At 44.3% G+C, this 23,150-nt stretch overlaps 1 protein-coding gene across 1 annotated transcript in view; it reads right to left on the bottom strand.

Annotated features, from left to right (window-relative positions):
* Nucleotides 1-2,357: 2,357 nt before the first annotated feature.
* TMEM268 (transmembrane protein 268) overlaps nt 2,358-23,150 on the bottom strand; it is a 116,275-nt gene continuing 95,482 nt past the window's right edge. Inside the window, exon 9 of the mRNA XM_063714396.1 lies at nt 2,358-2,627. Within this exon, the coding sequence (XP_063570466.1) occupies nt 2,490-2,627 (138 nt within the window). The 3' untranslated portion in view covers nt 2,358-2,489. The remainder of the gene's footprint in view (nt 2,628-23,150) is intronic.

The following is a 23,150-nucleotide window of genomic DNA, read 5'->3' as shown; positions in this document are numbered from 1 at the left end:
CATGTGACTTTTGAAGAATGAACACAGAGTAGCCTTGTGGATTACTTTCTTCCTATATTAAGTTTATAGCTTTCATCCTTAGGTCCTTAAGGTACTTCTTTTTAAATCAGAATAGACAGGCTTCCCCTAATCCTGTCACTTCATTTTTTTTTTCTTTTTTTCCTTTTTTTTTTTTTTTAAGACAGGGTCTGACTCCATAGCCTAGGCTGGAGTGCAGTGGTGAGATTTTAGCCCACTGCAACGTCTGCCTCCCAGGCTCAAGTGAACCTCCCGCCTCAGCCCCAGCAAGTAACTGGGACTACAGGCACATGCTACCATGCCTGGCTAATTTTTTGTACTTTTTTATAGAAACAGGGTTTCTCCATGTTGCCCAGGCTGGCCTCAAACTCCTGGGCTCAAGCAATCTGCCCGCCTTGGCCTCCCAAAGTGCTGGGATTACAGGCATGAGCCACCACACCCCACTTTATTTTAATTATATTTAATCCTATCTGATATCATCTTGTTTATTTGTTGTTTATTGTCCGCCTCCCCTTCCCCATGCCCACTGTATTATAGGCTCCATGAGAGCAAGGACTTTGTCTGTCTTGCCTGCTGCATTCTTCCTGGTTCCTGGATAAGGGATAGGATCTCAACAAATATCCCATGAAGGAAGAATGGCTAGATGGATAACTGGATGGATAGATGGGTGGGTGAATAGGTGGATGGATAGATGGGGGTGGTGGGTGGGTGGATGGATGGATGGATGGGTAGGTGGATGGGTGGATGGATAGATGGGTGGATCGATGGATGGTAGAAGGGTGAATGGATGATAGATGGATGGATGGATGGGTGGATCAATGGATGGTAGAAGGGTGAATGGATGATGGATGGATGGATGGATGGATGGATGGATGGATGGATGGGCGGGTGAAAAGATGGAAGCATGGATGGATGATGAGTAGATGGACACCCCCTAGAAAGCCAGCCAACAGCCTGGGCCTCAGCCAGTCAACAGAATTAAGGAGACCACATTGCACCAAGAAATCCAAGCAGACAGTCACAGGGTAACTGATTATTTATGTGGAGTCCCACAGCTTGCTCACTTTCACAGCCTCATCTGAACAAGACAGCATCTTACACAAATCCCCCTCCCTGGAGTGAGGAGAGAGTGATCAGGTGTGGTTGGTGCTCACAAACTTAACAGTTCTGGGGAACTAACCTGGCACCAGACACACAGTCTATAAAACTGCTCCTGCCCAATGTAAAATAATTTAGTTCTGAGGAGTGTACCCAAGGAAATAATCCGAAAGGAAGGAGGTACTGGTGAGGAGTAACTTTATGTCTTTATATGATAGAGTAGTGTTTTTAAAAAATCGCAAACACACAGCAACAAGAGAACAGCCAAGCAGCTTGTGTGGCACATTATATAGGTACACAATTTTTTATCTAAAACCTTTAGGGCCTAATGTATTTTGGAAATCAAAATGTTCCCAATTTTAGAAAACCTATTTGTCGTTTATATTCCATTTTATATCATACCCAGCAGAGTCTAGGGTGATACATCAAAGACACTAGTAGCAGCAGCAAAACAGATACACAGTCACCATAAGAGGGATCAATAAAGAATACAAATAGCCTCATGTCTGTTCAGGCAAGGTTAGGAAAAAGAACTTTCTCAGCAGAAGAACTGGTTTATGAAGCTTCACAGATTTCAGAAGTGCAGATAAGAGATGTGGACTTAACTAATTTATTTTTATTTTACTTTAAGTTCTGGGCTACATGTGTAGAACGTACAGGTTTGTTATATAGATACACATGTGTCATGGTGGTTTGCTGTACCTATTAAACCATCATCTAGGTTTTAAGCCCAGCATGCACTAGGTATTTGTCCTAATGCTTTCCTTCCCCTTGCCCCCCCACCCTATGACAGGCCCCAGTGTGTGATGTTCCCCTCCCCGTGTCCATGTGTTCTCATTGTTCATTGACAAGGGCACAATGCAGACTTTTAGGCTGATGAGAAAATTGACTTTCATTATGTGGTAATACTGAAGAACTTATTTGAAAAAAAAAAAAAAAAAAGAAAGAAAGAGAAATAGCACTGTCGATAGAACATGCTCCATTGACATGTAAAATAAATACTAACAAGGACTGGGAAAGGACCCGGGCCATGGATTCTCAGTCTATGAGGCTGGACGTACATGGATGAAAGGAAAAGTGAGGGCACAGGTAGGTGTGGGAGGTTGAGGGGTTGCAGGGTAAGAGAGAGCAGGAAACAGGGCATCAAAACTGCTGCCTTCTTCTTGATATTCCTCCCCACTCAGAGCCTCCCAGAGAATGGGGAAGCCAGCACAGAAAACCAAGACTCTTCAGCAATAGAAAAGGGGTTGCAGGGCACCATCCTATGACATGCACTATAAATCACATGCAAAGATTTTTAGTGTGGTCCCTTGCTGGGGGCACCAAAGGAATGTTCTTACCAGGGCCCAAATCCATTCTCAGTGGTTCCATCTCTATTGCAGTGAAGACATCAGGGAACTCGGTCCACATGAAACAATGTCAGAGGTCCTGTTGAGTAAGTAGCTGACCTGATTTTTCCTGGTGCAGACAGAGTTGGTGGAAGCAGGTGATGCCAAGAAAGCTGCTCTGATCTGAAATTTGGAAGGCAAGAGCATTCATCCTGGGTCAGCTTTCAAAACATCCTTTTGAAATATACGGTCTCCCTCTTCAATCTCTCCTTATCCCAAGTAAATAAAACTCCAGGTGCCATTTTTAAATTTCATTATTTTAATTGACGTATAATAATTGTACCTATTTACAAGGTACATAGTGATGTTTTAATACATATAATGTATAATTAACAGATTAGGGTAATTAGCATATGCATCAACTGAAACATTCATCATTTCTTTGTGTTGGGAACATTCAATATCTTCCTCCTAGTGATCTGAAACTATATGATATGGTTTGCCTGTGTCCCTACCCAAATCTCATCTTAAATTATAGCTCCCATAATTCCCACGTGTTGTGGGAGAGACCCAGTGGGAGATAATTGAATCATGGAGGCAGTTTCACCCATTGTGTTCTGTTGATAGTGAACAAGTCTCATGAGATCTGATGATTTTATAAGGGGTTTCCTCTTTCACTTGGTTCTCTTTCTCTCTTGTCTGCTGCCTTGTAAGACGTGCCTTTCACCTTCCACCATGATTTTGGGGCCTCCCCAGCCATGAGGAACGGTGAGTCCATTAAATCTCTTTCTTTATAAATTACCCAGTCTTGGGTATGTCTTTATCAGCAGCATGAAAACAGACTAATACACTATATAACATATTATTGCTAACTATTGTCACCCTACAGTGTTACAGGATGCAGAACTTACTCCTTCTATCTCACTGTAATTGTATATCCTTTAACACAAGCTCTTTCTTTTAGAAATCATCCTGCCAGGTGCTGGAGAGGACGTGGAGAAATAGGAACACTTTTACACTGTTGGTGGGACTTTAAACTAGTTCAACCATTGTGGAAGTAGGTGTGGTGATTCCTCAGGGATCTAGAACTAGAAATACCATTTGACCCAGCCATCCCATTACTGGGTGTATACCCAAAGGATTGTAAATAATGCTGCTATAAAGACACATGCACACGTATGTTTATTGTGGCACTATTCACAATAGCAAAGACTTGGAACCAACCCAAATGTCCAACAATGATAGACTGGATTAAGAAAATGTGGCACATATACACCATGGAATACTAGGCAGCCATAAAAAATGATGAGTTCATATCCTTTGTAGGGACATGGATGAAGCTGGAAACTATCATTCTCAGCAAACTATCGCAAGGACAAAAAACCAAACACCGCATGTTCTCACTCATAGGTGGGAATTGAACAATGAGAACACATGGACACAGGAAGGGGAACATCACACACCAGGGACTGTTGTGAGGTGGGGGGAGGGGGAGGGATAGCATTAGCAGATATACCTAATGCTAAATGACGAGTTAATGGGTGCAGCACACCAACATGGCATATGTACACATATGTAACAAACCTGCATGTTGTGCAGATGTACCCTAAAACTTAAAGTATAATAATAATAAAATTAAAAAAAAAAGAAAGAAATCATCCTGCCAACAGCCAGAAAGTAAACAAGAAAGTGACCCCTGTCAAGGAAAGGAACTTTGAGGCCTGGCTGACATCATCTGGGTTGTACTGTCTGCTATGTCTTTCCCTAGTGTTCCTTCATAAACCATGAAGATATTCTGAAGATTTCTGGATTGAGATGATAAGATTCTGGGGTTCATCAGCTAAGGACATCTCACTGATCTGAAAATGCCTCCTTGGACACAAAAGCAGAAAAGAATGACCTCCTTGAGGTTACACACACAAGGGCCCTGGAGCCAGCAGGCCTGAGTGCAAATTCTGGCTGCTCTCCAGTGGCTGTGTGACCTTCGGTGAGTTGCTTCACCCATCTGTGCCTTAGTTTCCCTATCAGTTGAAATGAGGATAACAATACCACCTACATTAAAGAGTTATAGGAGAATTTAAAAAGAAAATCCACAAACTGCAATGAATACAATGCTTAGCACATGTATGAGCCCGAGAGAAGCCAGTTTTCACTGGTAACATGCCAGTGTGTGAAGGCTGAGGCTGGCTCTGTTGCCATTTGAACTGTTTTTTGGTTTTTTTTTTTTTTTTTTTTTTTTTTAGACAGAGTCTTACTCTGTCACACAGGCTGGAGTGCAGTGGTGCAACCTCAGCTCACTGCAACCTTCACCTCCTGGGTTCAAGTGATTCTCCTGCCTCAGCCTCCGGAGTAGCTGGGATTACAGGCATGCGCCACCACACCCAGCTAATTTTTATATTTTTAGTAGAGACAGGGTTTCACCATGTTGGCCAGGCTGGTCTCGAATTCCTGACCTCAAGTGATCCACCCGCCTTGGCCTCCCAGAGTGTTGGGATTACAGGCATGAGCCATCCCGCCCGGCCACTGCCGTTTGAACTTTTGCTCATGCCCAGGTACTACCTGCTGGGCCCCTTTGACTCCAAGTTTCTCAAACACAGGGAACCTCTGTTGTCTCACAACAACTCTTCAATTTGGGGATCCTTATCCTAATTTATATAGAAGGAAACTGATAATCATGCAAGAGAAATGACTAGCCCAAAATCATACAGGTTCTCAGATAAAGCAAGTATTTTATCCAGGCTTTCTGACTCCAACATGCAGAGTTTTTTCACCCCATGATTGTCCCAAGGAAAAATTTTTAGTGGGGAATCTCCACCCTTGGAAAGAAAAGTTCGATTTTCACAGACAAAAGACATTGGAATCCACAACTGGTGAGTGAGCTAGATTAGTGAGTAGATCATAGAGAGATTTGACCTTGAAATAGAAAACAGACTTCAGGATCATGGGCAAATCTTGTTGCCAAACTGGGCCTCAGTTTTCTCATCTGTAAAACAAGTTTGTTGGACAACATGACCTTGAAGGGACCTTCAGAAAAGGTTTGAACAATGGTGACCCCAGGGATATTATGCTTGTTGCATGATAGATAAAATATGGCTGTATTTTGTTAAAACGATTGGTAACTTCATTGCATATGCACTCAGGAAACAACAAGGGTAATCATTTTGTTTTATAGGAAAAAAGAACAGGACCCAGAAAGGTATTAAATCTTACTGAGGAAAAACAACTCCCCACTGCCTCCTGCCTCATCCCCAGAGACATTCTCAGCATTTGTTTGTTCAAGCGACATAATCAGTAACATCTAAAATTAGCAACCGAGCTTCCTCTCTCTCCCACTTCATCATTTCTGAGAGTTTCTATAGATTGGAGAATTGCTTATAATGATGATGGAATAACTCATTTTAAAAACTGCAAACTGAGAAAACAAGTTTACTGCCTTATTTTTGAATAGTTTGGGCCTGAAAGGAAAATTCTGTCTTTCACAAAGCAAAAGGAAAAAAAGCAATTATCTGAGATGAAAACCCCCAGCCCATCACTATGCCTCTGGAAAATGAAATTCATTGATCAGAGTTAAAGTTCCAGGTCTGAGTGGAAAAAAATAAGGTCCCTGCATCATTAATTTCAATAGAATCTAAAATAATGGGATGCAGCCAGGCAAAAACACAATGAAATCGAATGTTCCCTGTTCCCTAAGTCACCTGCTCCCAGAGTGCAGTGAGGTAGAAGACACAGGCACACTTTCAGCTGTCCAGAGACAGGGCTTTCCAAGCTGCTGGGCTTTCTTCTAATTATGATATATTTCAAACATTCAGAAAAATGCAGAGAATCATACAATAAATACTCCCACACTAACCCAGATTTAATCAATGTTGACATTTTGCCATTTTGACAAAATGCCCTCAAAAGCATTCTAAAGCAATAAAATGTCACAGGTATAGTATTCTGGAAATTCCTTCACTACTCATCCATCCTCCCAGCCACTTTTCTCCTTCCCCAGAGATAACTAATATTCTGCTGCATAACAATAATCTGATATAGGTATATGCAGTTCCTCCCTGTGGGTTTTCATACACACTGTATATGTGTTGTCCTGCTTATCTTTCCCTACTGTGGTAAAACACACATAACATGATAAAATTTAACATTATAGGGTCTCTCTCTGTTACCCAGGCTGGAGTGCAGTGGTATGATCTCGGCTTACTGCAGCCTCAACCTCCAGGGCTCAGGTGATCCTCCCACCTCAGCCTCCTAAGTAGCTGGGACTACAGGCGCATGCCACCATGCTCAGCTAGTTTTTGTAATTTTTGTAGATATGGCGTTTCACCATGTTGCCAAGGCTTGTCTCAAACTCTTGGACTCAAGTGATCCACCCGCCTCCCAAAGAGATGGGATTTCAGGTGTGAGCCACCACATCCAGCCTTAACCATTCTGAAGTGTGTAATTCAGTGACATTTAGTACGTACATAGTATTGTGCAACTATCACCACTATCTAGATCCAGAATATTTTTATCAGCTCAGAAGGAAACCTCATGCCATTTAAGCAATCATTCCTCATTCTCCCCTCTCCCTAGCCCCTGGCAGCCACTAATATAACTTTTGTCTCCATAGATTGGCCTATAATGGACTCTTTTGTTTTTCAGGCAAGGTCTTGCTCTGCTGCCCAGGCTGGAGTACAGTGGAGTGATTATAGCTCAGTGCAGCCTCACTCCTGGGTTCAAGTAATCCTCCCACCTTAGCCTCCCAAGTAGCTGGGACCACAGGCATATGCCACCACACCCAGCTAATTTTTTTATTTTTTATAGATACAGGACATCACTTTGTTGCCTAGGCTGGTCTTGAACTCCTGGACTCAAGCAATTGTCCTGACCTGGCCTCCCAAACTGCAACAGGCATGAGCCACTGCACACGGCTGATGAGCTTTTTATACAAGCAGAATCATGAAATATGAGATTTTTGTGACTGACTTTTTTCATGTAGCATAATGCTTTCAAGGTTCATCCATGTTGTGGCATGTATACCAGCGCTTCATTCCTTTTTATGGCCAAATAATATTCCATTTGGTGGATATACTACTTTTTGCAGTCATCAGTTGATGGACATTTAGGTAGCTTCTACTTTTCAGCTATTATGAATAATGCTGCTATGAATATTCATGTGCAAGTTTTTATACAGACAGACATTTTCAATTCTCTTGGTTATATATCTAAGAGTAGAATCACTTGGTGGTATAGTAACTTATGTTTATTTTAACATTTTAAGGAACTGCCAGATGGTTTCCAACAGTTTGCATATTTTCACATGGTATCATCTCACATCTGCTTTTTCCACTATTTATGTTTTAGAGATTCCTCCAATTTAATACTTTGCTGTCATTTATTTATTTTGATGGAGGTATAGAGTACCATTTGTGTGAACAAACCACCATTTATTCCCTTTCCTTACTGCTGGATATTTAGGTTCTTCCCAGTTTTCCATTACCATAATCAACACTGCCACAAGCAAAGTTTCAAAGCTTTCCATCTATGGACCAAATCTGCAGAGCAGGAGAGCCTCACAGACCACAGAGTAGCTACTGCTAGCTGACAACCCTCTCAAAACTCTTGGGGTGATGGTTCTAACTTGTGGGTAGAGAGTTGGAGTGCATGAACTAGAGGGATGCATCAGAAGATGCCCGAAACATAACTAAAGCTCTGAGACCACAGCGTGGTTGTGTATAATTATCCCCAGTCATTTGCTGCACTCCCTGGAAGAGGTCACTGTGGCTGCCCTGCTTGGCTTGGCTGTGATTGGTGTAGCCTCAGGATATAAGCAGTAGTGATGTATGCAACACTGGAGTAGGAGCCTTGGAGCAAACCCTGTCACTCCCCTCTGCCATGCGACAGGAGCAGCACAGCCCAGATGAGAGCTGCTTCCTCAACCTGGATCTCAGAATAAAAAGCCCGTGGAGCAGAGCCACAGTTGGCCCACAGGGAGCTACAAAGTGAGCCAAACACACTCTCTGTGTTGTAAGTCTCTAAGATACTGGTGTTGCAGCACAACTGAACAAAAGCTCATGGGAGAAGTCTCTTCTTTATTATCATCTCAGCTGAACTCTCTGTAGTTTTGACCTAGGCATCCACCTGCCTAATTTTTAAACCCTCTTAGGCATCATTCAAACTAACGTGCATTTGCCATAGATTCTGTGTATGACCCAGTCCAGAACTTGGGGTTGAAAAGCACAAGGAATATAATAACAGCTAGTGATCCTGAGAGCCTGCTCTGGGCCAGCTGCTGCAACAGGCACTTGTGCAGATAGAGTGTCAGTTGTCCTTGTGTTACCCGAAGGAGGCAGGCATTACAACCCTCCCCAATTCATTGATGAGGAAATTGATGTGCCAAGGTGTTAAATAACAAGACTAAGGTAATACTTGATCTAGCAAGAGGCATTTGGAGGAACTGTACCCAAGCACCCTGACTCCTGTATCCTATAAGTCACACCGTTTTCATCCAGTGAGCTTGCAGATGTGCAGTGAGAAAATGTTCTTCCATCATGCCGCCACTGTTTGGGGGGCATAGAGCACATGCCAGCCTCTGTGCCAGGACTGGGCGAAGGTAAGCCAGACAGACACAAATCCTACAATTCTCACCCTGAGGGAGATGAAAAGAGAGGAAAAAAATATTTTCCTCCACTGGTTTTTGTTTTTTATAATTTCAGGGGGCACATGTGCAGGTTACATGGATATATTGTGTAATGGTGAGGTTGGGCTTCTGGTGAACCCATCACCCAAATAGTAAACATTGCATCTAACAGGTAATTTTCCAACCCTCAGCCTCCTCCCACCCTTCTGGATTTTGGAGTCACCAGTGTCTATTATTTCCCTCTTTATGTCCGTGAGTAATCATTGTTTAGCTCCCACTTATAAGTGAGAACACACGGTATTTGATTTTCTGTTTCTGAGTCATTTCACTTAGGATAATGGCCTCCAGCTCCATCTATGTTGCTGCAGAAGATGTGATTTCATTCTTTTTTATGGATGTGGGGGGATAAAATTTTTAACTAATTGCATCTGATTTATATGAAATATCTAGAATAGGCAAATCATAGAGACAGAAAGATGAGTGTTTGCCAGGGTGTGGAGGATGGGGAGTGACCGTTTAAAGTGTATGGGGTTTCCTTTTGAGATGATGAAAATTTCTGGAACTAGATAGCAGTGATGTTTGAGCAACATTGTGAATGTACCAAATGTCACAAATGGCAAATTTTATGCAAGTTTCAGCACAATGAAAATAAAACTAATTGTATAAATGTGTATCGTTGCAATAAGTGCTGTAGGGAAAGTACAGGAAGCTGTCAAGCCACATGACAGGGAGGCCTGCACTCATCTGGGGTATCAGGGATGCTTCTCTGAGGAAGTAACGCCAGCTCCTACCCCACAGGGTTGTGTGTGCCTCCATGCAAGACTCAGCAGAGGTCAGTCCCGGTGCGTTGTGCCCTCGTGCACACTGTAAACTCCCTTCACAGCAGTTACCTCAGTGCATCATTGTTTGTTTTTTTGTGTAATCCTTTGACAAAGAGTCATTCACCTACTAGAAAGCAGAGTCCTTCATTCATTCAATCACCAGGTGGTTTTCAAGCTCAGAGTCCGTGTAGACATCACAGTAAATACGACTACAGGATTGCTGCCCTTGCAAGGCTTTAAGCTTAGCGGGGGCGTGGATGACAAGCAATCAAACCTGTGTGAGCAGATTGTGACTGACAGGGCAGTGAGCAGGGGAAACAGAGCAACAGCCATGGCAGGGAGGCAAGTGTGGACAGGCTCCCCAGGAGGAGCCAGCACACAGAACAAGGAGAAGGTGGCTCGAGGGGAGGAGACAGCAGGACAAAAACCTGGAGGCTGAAAAGAACTGGGCACACTGTGGTGATTAACAGGAAGCTACCAAGGAGGCACTGGCATGTGAGGAAAGAAATCCATCAAGGCAGAGGGTGAGTGTCTGTCTTTTCCCTGCTGGAAAACGGGCATCTGGCACGGTGTATGAAGGAAGGGAGGGATGGGGGACCGAGAAGATCGTCTTGGGAGCCCTGAGATCTGGATTCCAGTCCAACCCTTTTCACTTGCATCATGACCTCAAGCTAATCCAAGCAGACACTCAATGTAGATTCAATCTTGAACAAGAGGGTCACACTCCTGCCCTCAGTAAACTTACAATCTAATGGGAGGAGGAGGGAAGAAGCAAGGAGAGAATCTTCTAGTTACCAAAATCCTCCCACGAAAGGAAGAAATGAGCCATCTAAATGGACCAGGAGAATGCGTGAGTGTAGAACCTGGTTTCCAAAACCCCATGGGGGATAATCAAGAGTCATTGGATTAGATTCTGTTGGAAAAGATAGTAAACCAACTAGATCAGATCAGGTGTCTGGGAAAGGGAAGGACAAGGAGATGTTGCTGAGCCAAGATTGCCCAGAAGTGTCTCCATCTCCTGACCTCTTGGCACAGTGAGCCCCTCCATGGACGTGAGTGGCCTCCTTGCCCAGCCTGGCATGGGAACCTGATGCCCTCGTCCTCCTAAATGGCCCTAGGATGGACTGTCATTCACATCTTCTGTGTTTCCTGGATGAGGAAACAGAGGAACAACGAGATTAAGCAGCTTGTCCGTGTTCACATGGCCGGCAAGTGTCAGAGCTGAGCCTGCAGGCTGGCTCCACCAGGTGTGTCCTCCTGACCACTGTGCCTTGAAAGAAGAAAACTTACTCTCATCACTCCAATTCCAGGGTCACCAAGCAACCCTGTGACAAGTTGGCTACAGGGAGCAAAACGTCCTCCCAAAGCCCTGGAGCATTCCAGATCACATGGGGGTACATTCCTCACTGGAGATGGATCCCTTGGCATCGGGTTTATAAATATAGATGCCATGTCTCTGAGTTGCTTGGTGTGATGCCAAGTCCTGGAGCCAGGCAGAACTGGGTTCACGTTCTACCTCTAGTCCCTGTAAGCTGTGTTGCCCTGGGCAAGTCAGGGAAGCTCCCTAAGCCTCCATGTCCCCATCTGTACAGTAAGGTGATGACAGCTCCCACCCCAGACTCTTTGACAGCACTGAGCGTGTGCCTGGCACAGAGGCAGGGCCCAGTCAAGTACAGCTGGGTTGCTCTCATTGTCAGTGGGCTGGTTCTGAATTCACAGAGCAGGGGGCCGCCAGCCCTCACCATGGCACCAACCCCAGCCCTGGCAGCCTCACCAGGGTAATTGCCACTTTGTGGGCACCAGTCGGATTGTCAGCAAGTTATTCTCAGACAACCTCATGGGGCCCACTCCTCTCTCCCTCCTGCCTTGGGCTCCCCCAGGGATCAGAAGCCGTTACCATAATGGCTGTAAGAACCCAATGAGATCAGATATATCATTTGCTAGCGCTGCCATAAAAAAGTACCACAGACTGAGTAGCTTAAACAGAAATGCATTTCCCCACAGTTCTGGAGGCTAGAAATTCCAGATCAAGGTATCAGTAGGGTTGGTTTCTTCCATGGCCTCTCTCCTTGGCTTATAGATGGTCACCTTCTCTCCACGTCTGTACATGGTCTCCCCTCAGTATGTGTCTGTGTCCAGATTTCCTTTTCTCATAAGGACCCTAGTCACATTGGATTAGGACCCACCGTGGTGACTTTAACTTGATTACCTCTCTAAAGACTCTATCTCCAAATATAGTCACGTTCTGAAATACTGGAGATTAGGACTTCAGCAGATGAATTTGCATCATTATATGCATCAACACATGGATCAAGTATATATAATGCATCAGACACAGTGCTTGGCATATGGCAAACACTCAATAAATAGTGCCAAACATGAGGGTGATGACGGAAATGATGACTCTCCAGGCTGGAAGCCACTTCAACAAGATGACAAGCCACAGCTCAATACCCATCAGGAAGTCCCTCTGGGTTAATGGGAAGCCCTGGGATTTGGGAGGCCACGCACCTAGTGAATTCATGCATACACTGGCTTTGGAGCCAGATCCACATGGGTTCAGAGCCTCAGGGCAGCACTCACCCACTGGAGATCCTAAGCAAATCGTCCCACTTAGCTGAGCCTCAACTTTCCTCATGTATTGAGACAGCCAATGTCAAGGGCCTGGCAGTGAGAGGTGCCCAGGGAATTCCTCTGTGAGCAGGAAAACCAGATTTGAGTCCCAGTTTGGCCACCTTCAAGCGCTGACCTTGGGCAAGTCACTCTCAGTCCCTTCAGCTCTTGATGGGGAACAATAATCCCGCCTCATGGAGTTGTCGTAGGGTGGAAATGAGTCAAGGTATGTGAAAGTGCTTTGTAAACTGCAAAGCTCTCTGCACAGGTCAGCTGTTGCCCTCCTTTGAGGATGCAACCCTGCAGAGGTCTTCGTGAGAGGGCACTCACACCCACACACCCGATTCCAAGAAAAACACAAGAGGTGGGGCCCCTGTGGTTTCATGACTCACAGAGGCCACTCCTGCTGGTGCTTTTTGACTATGCGACCAGGTTTGCTAACCACTCCCTAAGGCTGCAACTCACACCCCCTCTTCCCTGGTCCAGAAAGGAGGCATGGAAATCCAAAGATTATTTGGAAATTTATTAGAAGGCAGGGGGAGTGGGGTGTCAAGGATGTAAACAAGGAAGTCAGGAGGGCCATGAATTTTCTGGTTGGGGAGAGTGGAGAGGACACCATCTTTGATGAAAGGAAACCCAGGTAGAAAACTTCAGGAGGTGGCTGGAAATGCCAGATAGGAGTCAGGAGAGAAGTAATGAATGAAGATATTACCTACAGTGAGGCTACAACTGAAGATGTGAAAGCCAGAGTATAGAAAAGAGAAGAAAGAGGGAAGAGTGGGAACAGGAAACGGGAGAAGGAAGGGCATGGTATAAGGGGAAAAACCTTGAAGAATGCCAACATTTAGGATTTTAGGGAGAAAAAGGAGACAGAGGATTAGACAGGTAAAGCAGTCTGAGATAAGGGGAAGAGCAGATCTATCAGGATTGAGAGATGCATTCTTCAGCTCGGGCTGTCATAACAAAATACCATGGGCTGGGTGACCTAAACAACAGACATTTATTTTCTCACAGCTCTGCAAACTAGAAATCTGAGGCCAGGGTTTCAGCATGGTCGGGTTCTGATGAGGGCTCCCTTCCTGGCTTACAGATGGCCACCTTCTTGCTGTGTCTTCATATGGTGAGGGGAGAGAGGAGAGAGAGAGAGAGAAAGAAGAGAAGAGAAGAGAGAGAAGAGAGAGAGGAAAGAGAGAGAGAGAGAAAGCTCTCTAGTACCTCTTAAACACCCTAAAATCCTTTTGGATCAGGGCTCTGCTGTTATGATCTCATTTAGCCTTAATTACTTCTGTAAAGGGCTTGTTTCCAAATACAGTCCCCTTGGGGGTTAGGTTTACAACTTTTGAATTGGGGAGGGACACAACTCAGTCCACAGCAGGAGGGCAGAGGTAGGATGAAGATAGGAAAATGGTAGCCCAGGAAGCACACCTGCCCTAGAACACACACTGCCAGAACAGCACCCATTGGTAGCAAGAGCCTCTGCCAGCACTGGAGGAACTTTAAGCCCTTCCCCTATCTGTGTCTCTATTTCCCTGGTACACAATGTAGGAGTAGTGCTGTTCTCAAATATCCCCAGGATACAACCAAGCTCTCTTCCAAGGGCAAATGTCCCAGGGGCTCAAAAAAAGAGCCAGATAGTCTTTCAAAGAAGCCCATTCAAGGCTAAAAGAAGGGAGGGGAGGTAATACTAATTTTAGAGACTCTAAATCCTCCCTTGAGAGTGAGTGAGCCTGTCTCAGCCTGCCCAGGAGCAAGAGAAGAAGACACCTCCTGTGGCTCTGAGTTGTAAGAAAAGAGGGAGGGGGCTGCATGCCTCACCCACCCAAGTCCACCTCACTCCTAAATACAAACTTGTGTAGTGTTTAACTCTAGATGTAATTTTGAGAGCCACTACCTTCTCGAAAAAGTTTTGGTCATCAGAGCAAAGGCTGACTTCCATTTCTTTCCATGTTTAATTAGGGAAAGGCTGTTTTCATGATGTGAGTCTGTGAGTCTCACCCACTGAGTCAGATTGTCATCCATCCCGCAGAGTTTCACTGGAGCCCACGACTCCAATCCCGGGCAATAAAAGGGTTCCCAGCAACAAGAACAATGGAGAGGGGAGGGCTGAGGCCGGGACAGCATAAAGAGTAGGAGGAGCCAAGAGGAGGACATCTAGTTGAGACTAGAGTCGGGTAGGGTGGGAGAAGCCTGGGTGGGTGGGGGGCTCCATGGAGGAGGTGCTATCTGAGCTAAACTGAAAGAGGAGGAGGAGTTCACCAGGTGAGCATTTGGGGAGTAGGACAGTGTTCCAATCAAAAGTACGGAAGGGGCCAGGTGTGATGGCACATGTCTATAGTCCAAGCCACACAGGAAGCCAGGGTGGAAGGATTGCTCGAACCCAGAAGGTCAAGGCTACAGTGAGCCGTGATCATGCCACTGCACTCAGCCTGGGCAACAGAGCAAGACCCTGTTTCAGAAAACAAAACAAAAGTGCAGAAGGGAGATAAAAGCTGTTTCAGGTTGAGGGGGTCTATGGTAAAGAGTGGGCTCTTTCCAGAGGGCAATAAGGAGCAACTGGAAAGTTTGAGCAGGAGAGTGGCTTCATGCAACTTGTTTTGTTTGCTCCTTTATGTGTTTTGATGGGGTGGGAATTGGACAGAAAATACACTCATGGTGCTGTTCATCTACTTTTGTGCCTGCCTCCCTCCCCTTCTGTTTTCCCCTTTTGATTTACTTTTTGTTTGAGGTAAAAGAATTTTACTGTTCAGTTTCAGCAAGCCTCCAAGACACACATAAAATGAGATTACAATAGTTGTTTTGCAGAATAGAACAAAGAGCAAAAATTACCTATCTCATTTTAAAGCTATTATAACCTTGATGCTCAAACTTGACAGGGATGGCATCATAAAATAAAATGTGAGACAAATTTCAATGTGGCCATAGCTTATTTTTATCTTATACAAAATGCTAGCAATTTGAATTCAGCAATGCATAAAATACCTCATGATAGTAGTACCACAAGAATATTTCAATATAAGATACCTGTTCTGAGCTGAATTAGTCCCCCCAGAATTCATATGTTGAGGTCCTAACACCCAGTACCTCAGAATACGACTGTATTTGGAGATAGAGTCTTTAAAGTGGTAATTAAGTTAAAGTGAGGTTATTAGGGTGGGCCCTAATCTGACTGGTGTCCTTGTAAGAAGAGGAAATTTGGGCAGAGACATAGATATCTGCAGAGGAAGACCGTGTGAGGACACAGGGAGAAGACAGTCATCTACAAGCCAAAGAGAGAGGCCTCAGAAGAAACCAATCCTGCTGACACCTTGATCTCAGACATCCAGCCACCAGAACCGTGAGAAAATAAATGTCTGTTCTTTAAGCCACTCAGTCTGTGGGACTTTGGTAGGTCAGCCCCAGCAAAGTACTAGAGTAAAAGACCAAAGCAGAAAACGTATATAAACATATCAGTAAATGCAGAGAAAGCAGTGGCTACAATTCAATTCTTTTTAAGGCTTTCAATGAAGGATAACATACCTACAAAAAAAGTCTACAAATCCTCACTGTACAGTGAGTTTTCACCAGCTAAACACACCTGTGTAATCAGCACTTGGATCAAGAAACAGAACGCAACAAGCATCCCAGAGCCCTCCCCATGTCCTCTTCAACACCAGTCGGGCTGTGTGGGCTGAATTGTGTCCTTGTAAAGTTCATTTGTTGAATCTCTAATCATCAAAGTGACTGTATTTGGAGACAGAGCCTCTAAAGAGGGTAATTAATGTTAAAGTTATAAAATGGGGTCCTGATCCAAAAGGACTGGTGTCCTTATAAGAAAAAGAAGACAGCAGCAAGCCACAAGAGAAAATGCCATGTGAGGACACAGGGAGAAAGTGGCCATCTACCTACAAGCCAAGGACAGAGGTCTCAGGAGAAACCAACCCTGCTGACACTTTGATCTTGGAATTCCAGCCTCCAGAACCATGAGAAAATAAATGTCTGGTTTAAGACATCCAGCCTATGGTATCTTGTGATGGCAGCCCAAGCAGACTAATGAATGCTTCTCTCCTGTTTTAATTAATTTTTATTACACACACACAAGCACACTATATATATATATATATATATTATATATATAAACTTAATAATCTAGTTTCTTGTGGGGGCATGAGGAGGTGAGTAATGAAAATAGTCCCTGTCATACAGATATGTCTAAGTGTTCACTGATAGCATAGTACTGAGTAAACAAGGCATAGAAGGAATTTAGGTAAATTTACAACACACAGGCCAGACGCGGTGGCTCATGCCTGTAATCCCAGCACTTTGTGAGGCCGAGGTGGGTGGATCACAAGGTCAGGAGATTGAGACCATCCTGGCTAACACAGTGAAACCCCGTCTCTACTAATACAAAAACAAAATTAGCCAGGCATGGTGGCGGGTGCCTGTAGTCCCAGCTACTCAGGAGGCTGAGGCAGGAAAATGGCATGAACCTGGGAGGCAGAGCTTGCAGTGAGCCAAGATCACGCCACTGCACTCCAGCCTAGGCAACAGAGTGAGACTCTTCTCCAAAAAAAAAAACAAAACAAAACACACACAGGTGCATGTTCTAGCAAAAACATATAGACATGTATTTTAAATTTATCTAACTGGCATGTGCAAAGGTATTATTCAAAGTTAACTAGTGTGCCAGCTATGATTCTAATTGATTTCATTTAATTCTTACAATTGTTTAAGGCCTATCCATGTTGGTGCATGTATATCAAGTGGATGGATTCTGACTGTTGCATAGTATTTTAGTATATGCCTACACCATATTTTACTTTTCCGTTCCCCTAGTGGAGGACCCTAGGGAAGTCCAATGTCCTGCCACCAAAAACAATGCCACAATGAACATGCTTGACGATGTCCCCTTTTGGAGCTATGTAGCAGGGCTGGGGATGCTCATCAGTGAGATTGCTGGACCCTTCATATGGACACGATATCTTGAATAAATTCTCCCAGATGGCTCTTCAAAACTTCTGCATTGGTCTACATCCCCAACAGTGGTATACAGGGGCTCCCAGTTCCTTTCCATCCCTGCCAACATTTGGCATTATCCAACTTTCTCATTTTTGCCAGGCTAGTGAATGTAAAGTAATAATTCACTATTGTGTTCATGGGTATCTAATTACTGAGTTTGAGCATCTCTTCATATACTTATGAGCTATTTGTGTTCCCCCTTCTGTGAATTGCTTATTTGTATACTTTGACTACTTTTCTTTCAGGTTCCCTGCCTTTTTCTGAACCATTTATAGGATTTTTTTGTGTAGTCTAGGATTAGGTTACATGTGGATTTTAAATGTGGAGTCTGCATATGGCATCCATCTATAGCAACGTCTCTCAATCTCAACATTATTAATATTTGGCCAGATAATTACTAGTTGTGAGGTATCCTGCACATTGGAGAACGTTTAGCAGCATTTCTGGCCTCTACCTAACAGATTTGCCAGTAGCACCCCCTACCCAGTTGTGACAACCAAAAATGTCTCCAGATATTGCCAAACATCCTGAGGGGTGGGGGGGCAAAATTGATCCCAGGTGAGAACCACTGGTCTATAACCAGTGGTTATTCACCCTATTGGGTTATAATTACCTAATTCTGTTGATTAGAAATCCATAACTTTTAATAAAATCCACTTTTATGTCATACTTTGTGTTTGGGAGGTATTATTTGAGAAGACTTTATCATTCCTTGGTTATAAAAATATTTCCCTATAATGTCTGGTCTCAAACTCCTGACCTCAAGCGATCTGCCTGCCTCGGCCCCCCAAAGTGCTGGGAATACAGACATGAGCCACCACACCGGGCCCTATAGTGTTTCTTATCAGCTTTATTGTTTAACTTTTGACATTTAAGTCTTTAATTTATGCTCTACTTTTATATTCTGGATAAAGTAGGTTTCTAGGTATAATTTGATAGACATAGTCACCCAGTTTTTCAAAGCCATCTGCAAGTCAGTGAGACCTTTCCCATTAATGTGTGATACCATATTTATCATACGTCAAGTTCCCATGTATGTGTGGTCTGTCTCTGAGCTATCTTATCCATTCATCTATTTTCCTGTCCTTCCATCAGAACCACACAACTCTTCTACCACTGTGACGTTGTAATGTATCTTAATATCTAGAAGACAAGTCCCTCCTCTTTTTAAAAGCTGGCTCAGCTATTTGTGGACCTTTCTATTTATTAATTTTAGAATATTTGTCAAGTTCATCAACATAGCCATCTGGAACTCTAATTCAATTATATCAAATTTATAGATTACTTTGAAGAAAATTGACATTTTTACAAGGTTCTGTTATTCTATCACAAACATGAAACATCTCTTCACTTACTCAAAACTTCCTTTTATGTCCTTTGATTGAATTTAAATTTTTCTTCCATAGAGAACTTCTTTACTCCTTGATAAAGTAATGGCTAGGTACATTTAGTTTCTCTTGCTACTGTGAATGGCATTTTATTTTCTTATGTTTGATGGTTGGTTCTGTATTTGCTGGTATGGACACGTGCTATTGGTTTTTAGTAGTTGATCTTGTATCTGGAAATCTTGTTGAATCCTCTTATCAGTTCTAAAACAGAGTCTGCTGATTCAGTTGGCTTTCTATGCAGATTATTATAGCACTTACAAATAATGATAGTTTTGCCTCTTCCTTTTTTTGAGACAGAGTTTCCCTCTGTCACCCAGGCTGCAGTGCAATGGCGCAATCTCAGCTCACTGCAACCTCCGCTTCCCAGGTTCAAGCAACTCTCTGCCTCAGCCTCCCGAGTAGCTGGGACTACAGGCGTGTGCCACCATGCCCGGCTAGTTTTTGTATTTTTTGTAGAGACAGGTTTTTGCCATGTTGGCCAGGCTAGTCTCAAACTCCTGGCCTCTAGTGATCCAGCTACCTAGGCCTCCCAAAGTGCTGGGATTATGGCCAGGCGTGGTGGCTCACGCCTGTAATCCCAGCACTTTGGGAGGCCGAGGCAGGCAGATCACGATGTCAAGAGATCCAGACCATTCCGGCCAACACAGTGAAACCCCATCTCTACTAAAAATACAAAAATTAGTTGGGCGTGGTGGTGCACGCCTGTAGTCCCAGCTACTCGGGAGGCTGAGGCAGGAGAATCGCGTGAACCTGGGAGGCAGAGGTGGCAGTGAGCCGAGATCGTGCCACTGCACTCCAGTCTGGTAACAGATCGAGACTCTGTCGCAACAACAACAAAAAAAAAAGTGCTGGGATTACAGGCGTGAGCCACCACACCCAGCTTGCCTCTCCTTTTTAATCCTCACACACTTTTATACTAATTTACTAGGCTGCCATTAAAAAAGAAACACACACACACCAGACTGGATGTCTTAAACAGTAGAAATGTATTTTCTCACAATTCTGAAGGCTCAGATGTTTGTAAAATCAGAGTTATCCAACAACAGTAGAAATTTATTTTCTCACAATTCTTGTGATCTTTTTGGCTTGTGGATGGCTACCTTCCCCCTGTGTCTTTACAATGTCTTGTCTCTGTACCTATATGTGTCCTAATCTCCTCTTCTTATACAGATAACAGTCACATTGTATTAGGGACCATCTTAATGACCTTATTTAATTTAATTACCTCTGTAAAGACCTTGTCTCCAAATACAGTCCCATTCTGAGGTTCTAGCAGTTAGGATGTCAACATGCAAACTGGGGATACAATGCACCCATAACAATCTCACATTGCTTGTTCTTGGTTTCCACTGCAGTGACAATCCAAAGTGCTCTCATACTTTTCCATGTCACAGTTATGCCAGGCAGGCACTGATGCCCTGAAGCAATGCATGGGAGAGAGGAAAGAGTAGGAGTCATGCCTGTGCCCTGGTGAGGCTCCCCATCCATCCCCATCTGTCTCTGGCTCACATTTCCTTCTGAGTCAAGATTCCTTCCCCTGCAGTACCCCAGAGTTTTCCCACAGGTTTTGTGCTATTTCTTCAGCATCTCCATGCTTCCCTCTCCTTCCATGTGCCTCCAGAATTCAAGTTTTGTTGGTGGGGGCAGGAAGAGGGGTAGGGAGAATGAAGAAAACTATCTAGCCAGAAATCCCCATGATCTGATCGCACTTTAGAAAGGTCTCTTTGGCTGGAGTGTAGAAACTGAATCAGACATGGGCAACTTTAGAGGCAGAGAAACCAGATAAGGGACTATGGCAGCAGATGACCTGTTGACATCCTACACAGAGGTCCTGGCAGTGGGAATAGAGAAACAGATGGTATTGACAGGACTCGGTGCTTTTTTACATGTAGGATAGAAGGCAAGGAAAAGGTCAAGAATGATTCCCAGGTTTCTGGCTTGGGCCACTGGGCAAATGGTGGGGACTTTCACTGTGATACAGGATGTAGCAGAAAGGGGAGGTTTGGGGATTGAGGGAGGTGGATGGGGAGTGCCCGTAAGACATCCCAGTTGAGGTGTTTAGCAGACAGTCGGAGCTCTAGCCCTTACACCCAGGGGAGAAATGTAGACTTGATTACTTTGGAAGTCAGCAGCATATGAATGGTCATAGAAGCCACTGGAATGGATGAGCTAAAGTGAGCTTCCTGGGATGGTGTGAGGAGGAGAATAGAGGGCCCAGGATATAAACCCTGAAAACCACAACATTTAAGGGCTGATCTGAAAAAGAAGAGACAGCAAAGGAGGCTCAGAAGGAGCTGCCAGTGAGATGGCAAGAAACCCAGGAGTGTGAGAAGAGCAGGTGTTAAGAAATGTGACCAAGATGGGTGCAGTGGCTCATGCCTGTAATCCCAGCACTTCGGGAGGCCAAAGAGGGAGGATCACTTGAGCCCAGGAGTTTAAGACCAGCCCCGGGCAACACGATGAAACCCCATCTTTTCAAATATATATATATATACAAATATTAGCCAGGTGTGGGGACACATGCCTGTAGTCCCAGCTACTCGGGAGGCTGGGGCAGAAGGATCACCTGAGTCTGGGGAAATTGAGGCTGCAGTGAGCTGTGATCACCTCACTGCACTCCAACCTGGGCAACAGAGCAAAACCCTATCTCAAAAAAAATAAGTGTGACCAGAGGACTGAAAGGTGTTCCCTGGATTTAGGGACATGGAAGTCATCAGCCACCTCTGCTCCCAATAGGGGAGGTTGTCATTTTCACCATAGTGACAATAACAATGGTCACAATGGTATCACTTTAGAATTATGTAACATTTTATACTTTTGTAAGCAGTTTATGTTCCACAACCTTCTTCTGTTTTATGGAAATTGTAGATCATAAAGTCACATTTTAAGGAACTAGGGAAGTTTGTTCCATAAACAAATTGGGGGATATTCTGAACATGCTGAAAGTCTTCAAATTCCCAAAAGGCTGTGCAGTCTTCCAAGCAGAGCTTCAGAGGGCTGTGGACATCAGGGCCTGACTCAGAAGTTTGTAAAATCAGAGTTGTCCAACAACAGGATATGCTACCTCCAAAGATAATGAGAGCCTCACCCTCACTCTACCCACTCCACCTTCTTAAGCACTTTCAAGTTCATTGTCTCATTTCACCTTCAAAACAGTTCTGTGGGGAGAGAGAGGTGGTTTTCCCTGAACTTAACAGATGGAGAACCTGAAGCTCCACTTCTTGTTCCAAGAGCAGTGTTTTGGCCATGCCTTCCATTGGAGACATCTGGGCTAAGCAGTCACCTGTCAGGGAAACCCAGCAAGAATTACTGCCCAGGGGGCCGGGGGCGGTGGCTCATGCCTGTCAGGAGATCAAGACCATCCTGATAACATGGTAAATCCCCGTCTCTACTAAAAAATACAAAAAAATTAGCTAGGCATGGTGGCAGGTGCCTGTAGTCCCAGCTGCTCAGAAGGCTGAGGCAGGAGAATGGCATGAACCCGGGAGGCAGAGCTTGCAGTGAGCCGAGATTGCACCACTGCACTCCAGCCTGTGCAACAGAGCGAGACTCCATCTCAAAAAAAAAAAAAAAAAAAAAAAGAACTACTGCCCAGGGGAAGGAGGGAGCGCATGTAGGGGCTGGGAGCGCATGTGTTGGCTGAGATTGCTTCTAGCTAAACAATCAGTAACAATAGTTTTCTTCATCACATAAGGTAACACTCTTTACAGATGAGGAAGCTAAAGTACAGAGGAAATGTTATTGAAAAATAAAGGTCCTCCTAGGTTGCAGTGAGCTGAGATTGCGCCATTGTACTCCAGCCTGGGCGACAAGAGTGAAACTCCATCTCAAAAATAAATAAATATATATATAAATAAAATAAAGCTCCTCCCACAGACCCACCAAAGGCAATGCTTCTACAGACCTCAGCAACAGCATTCTAATCTCACAGGGTTCAAACAGTTATTGATCGGTTATTGATGGGTTTGTCTGGAGCAGTGTTCTCCACGCTGATGGGGCACTGGTCAGGGAATCTCTGTCCCTGTGCCCTGCTGCAACAACCCCTTAATGACTGTGCCCTGCATGGGATCAGCAGTGCCCCACACTCAGACTCCGGGTTACTGCTCTTTGGTTCATACTCAGAAAACTCAGCTCTTCTTCTAAGAGTATCACCATGTCAGGGAATAAGGACACAAAGACTGTGTAGAACAAATTATGAGCAGTGACACAACGTTACTATCCAGAAACAAGGGCAGCCATGGACTGTTTCAACCCTTGAGCAGAACTGATCTCT

This window comes from Pongo abelii, chromosome 13 (genome assembly GCF_028885655.2).
Source record: "Pongo abelii isolate AG06213 chromosome 13, NHGRI_mPonAbe1-v2.0_pri, whole genome shotgun sequence".
NCBI lineage: Eukaryota > Metazoa > Chordata > Mammalia > Primates > Hominidae > Pongo > Pongo abelii.
The sequence above is the reverse complement of the archived record's forward strand: the minus strand, read 5'-3'. Positions and strand labels throughout refer to the sequence as shown.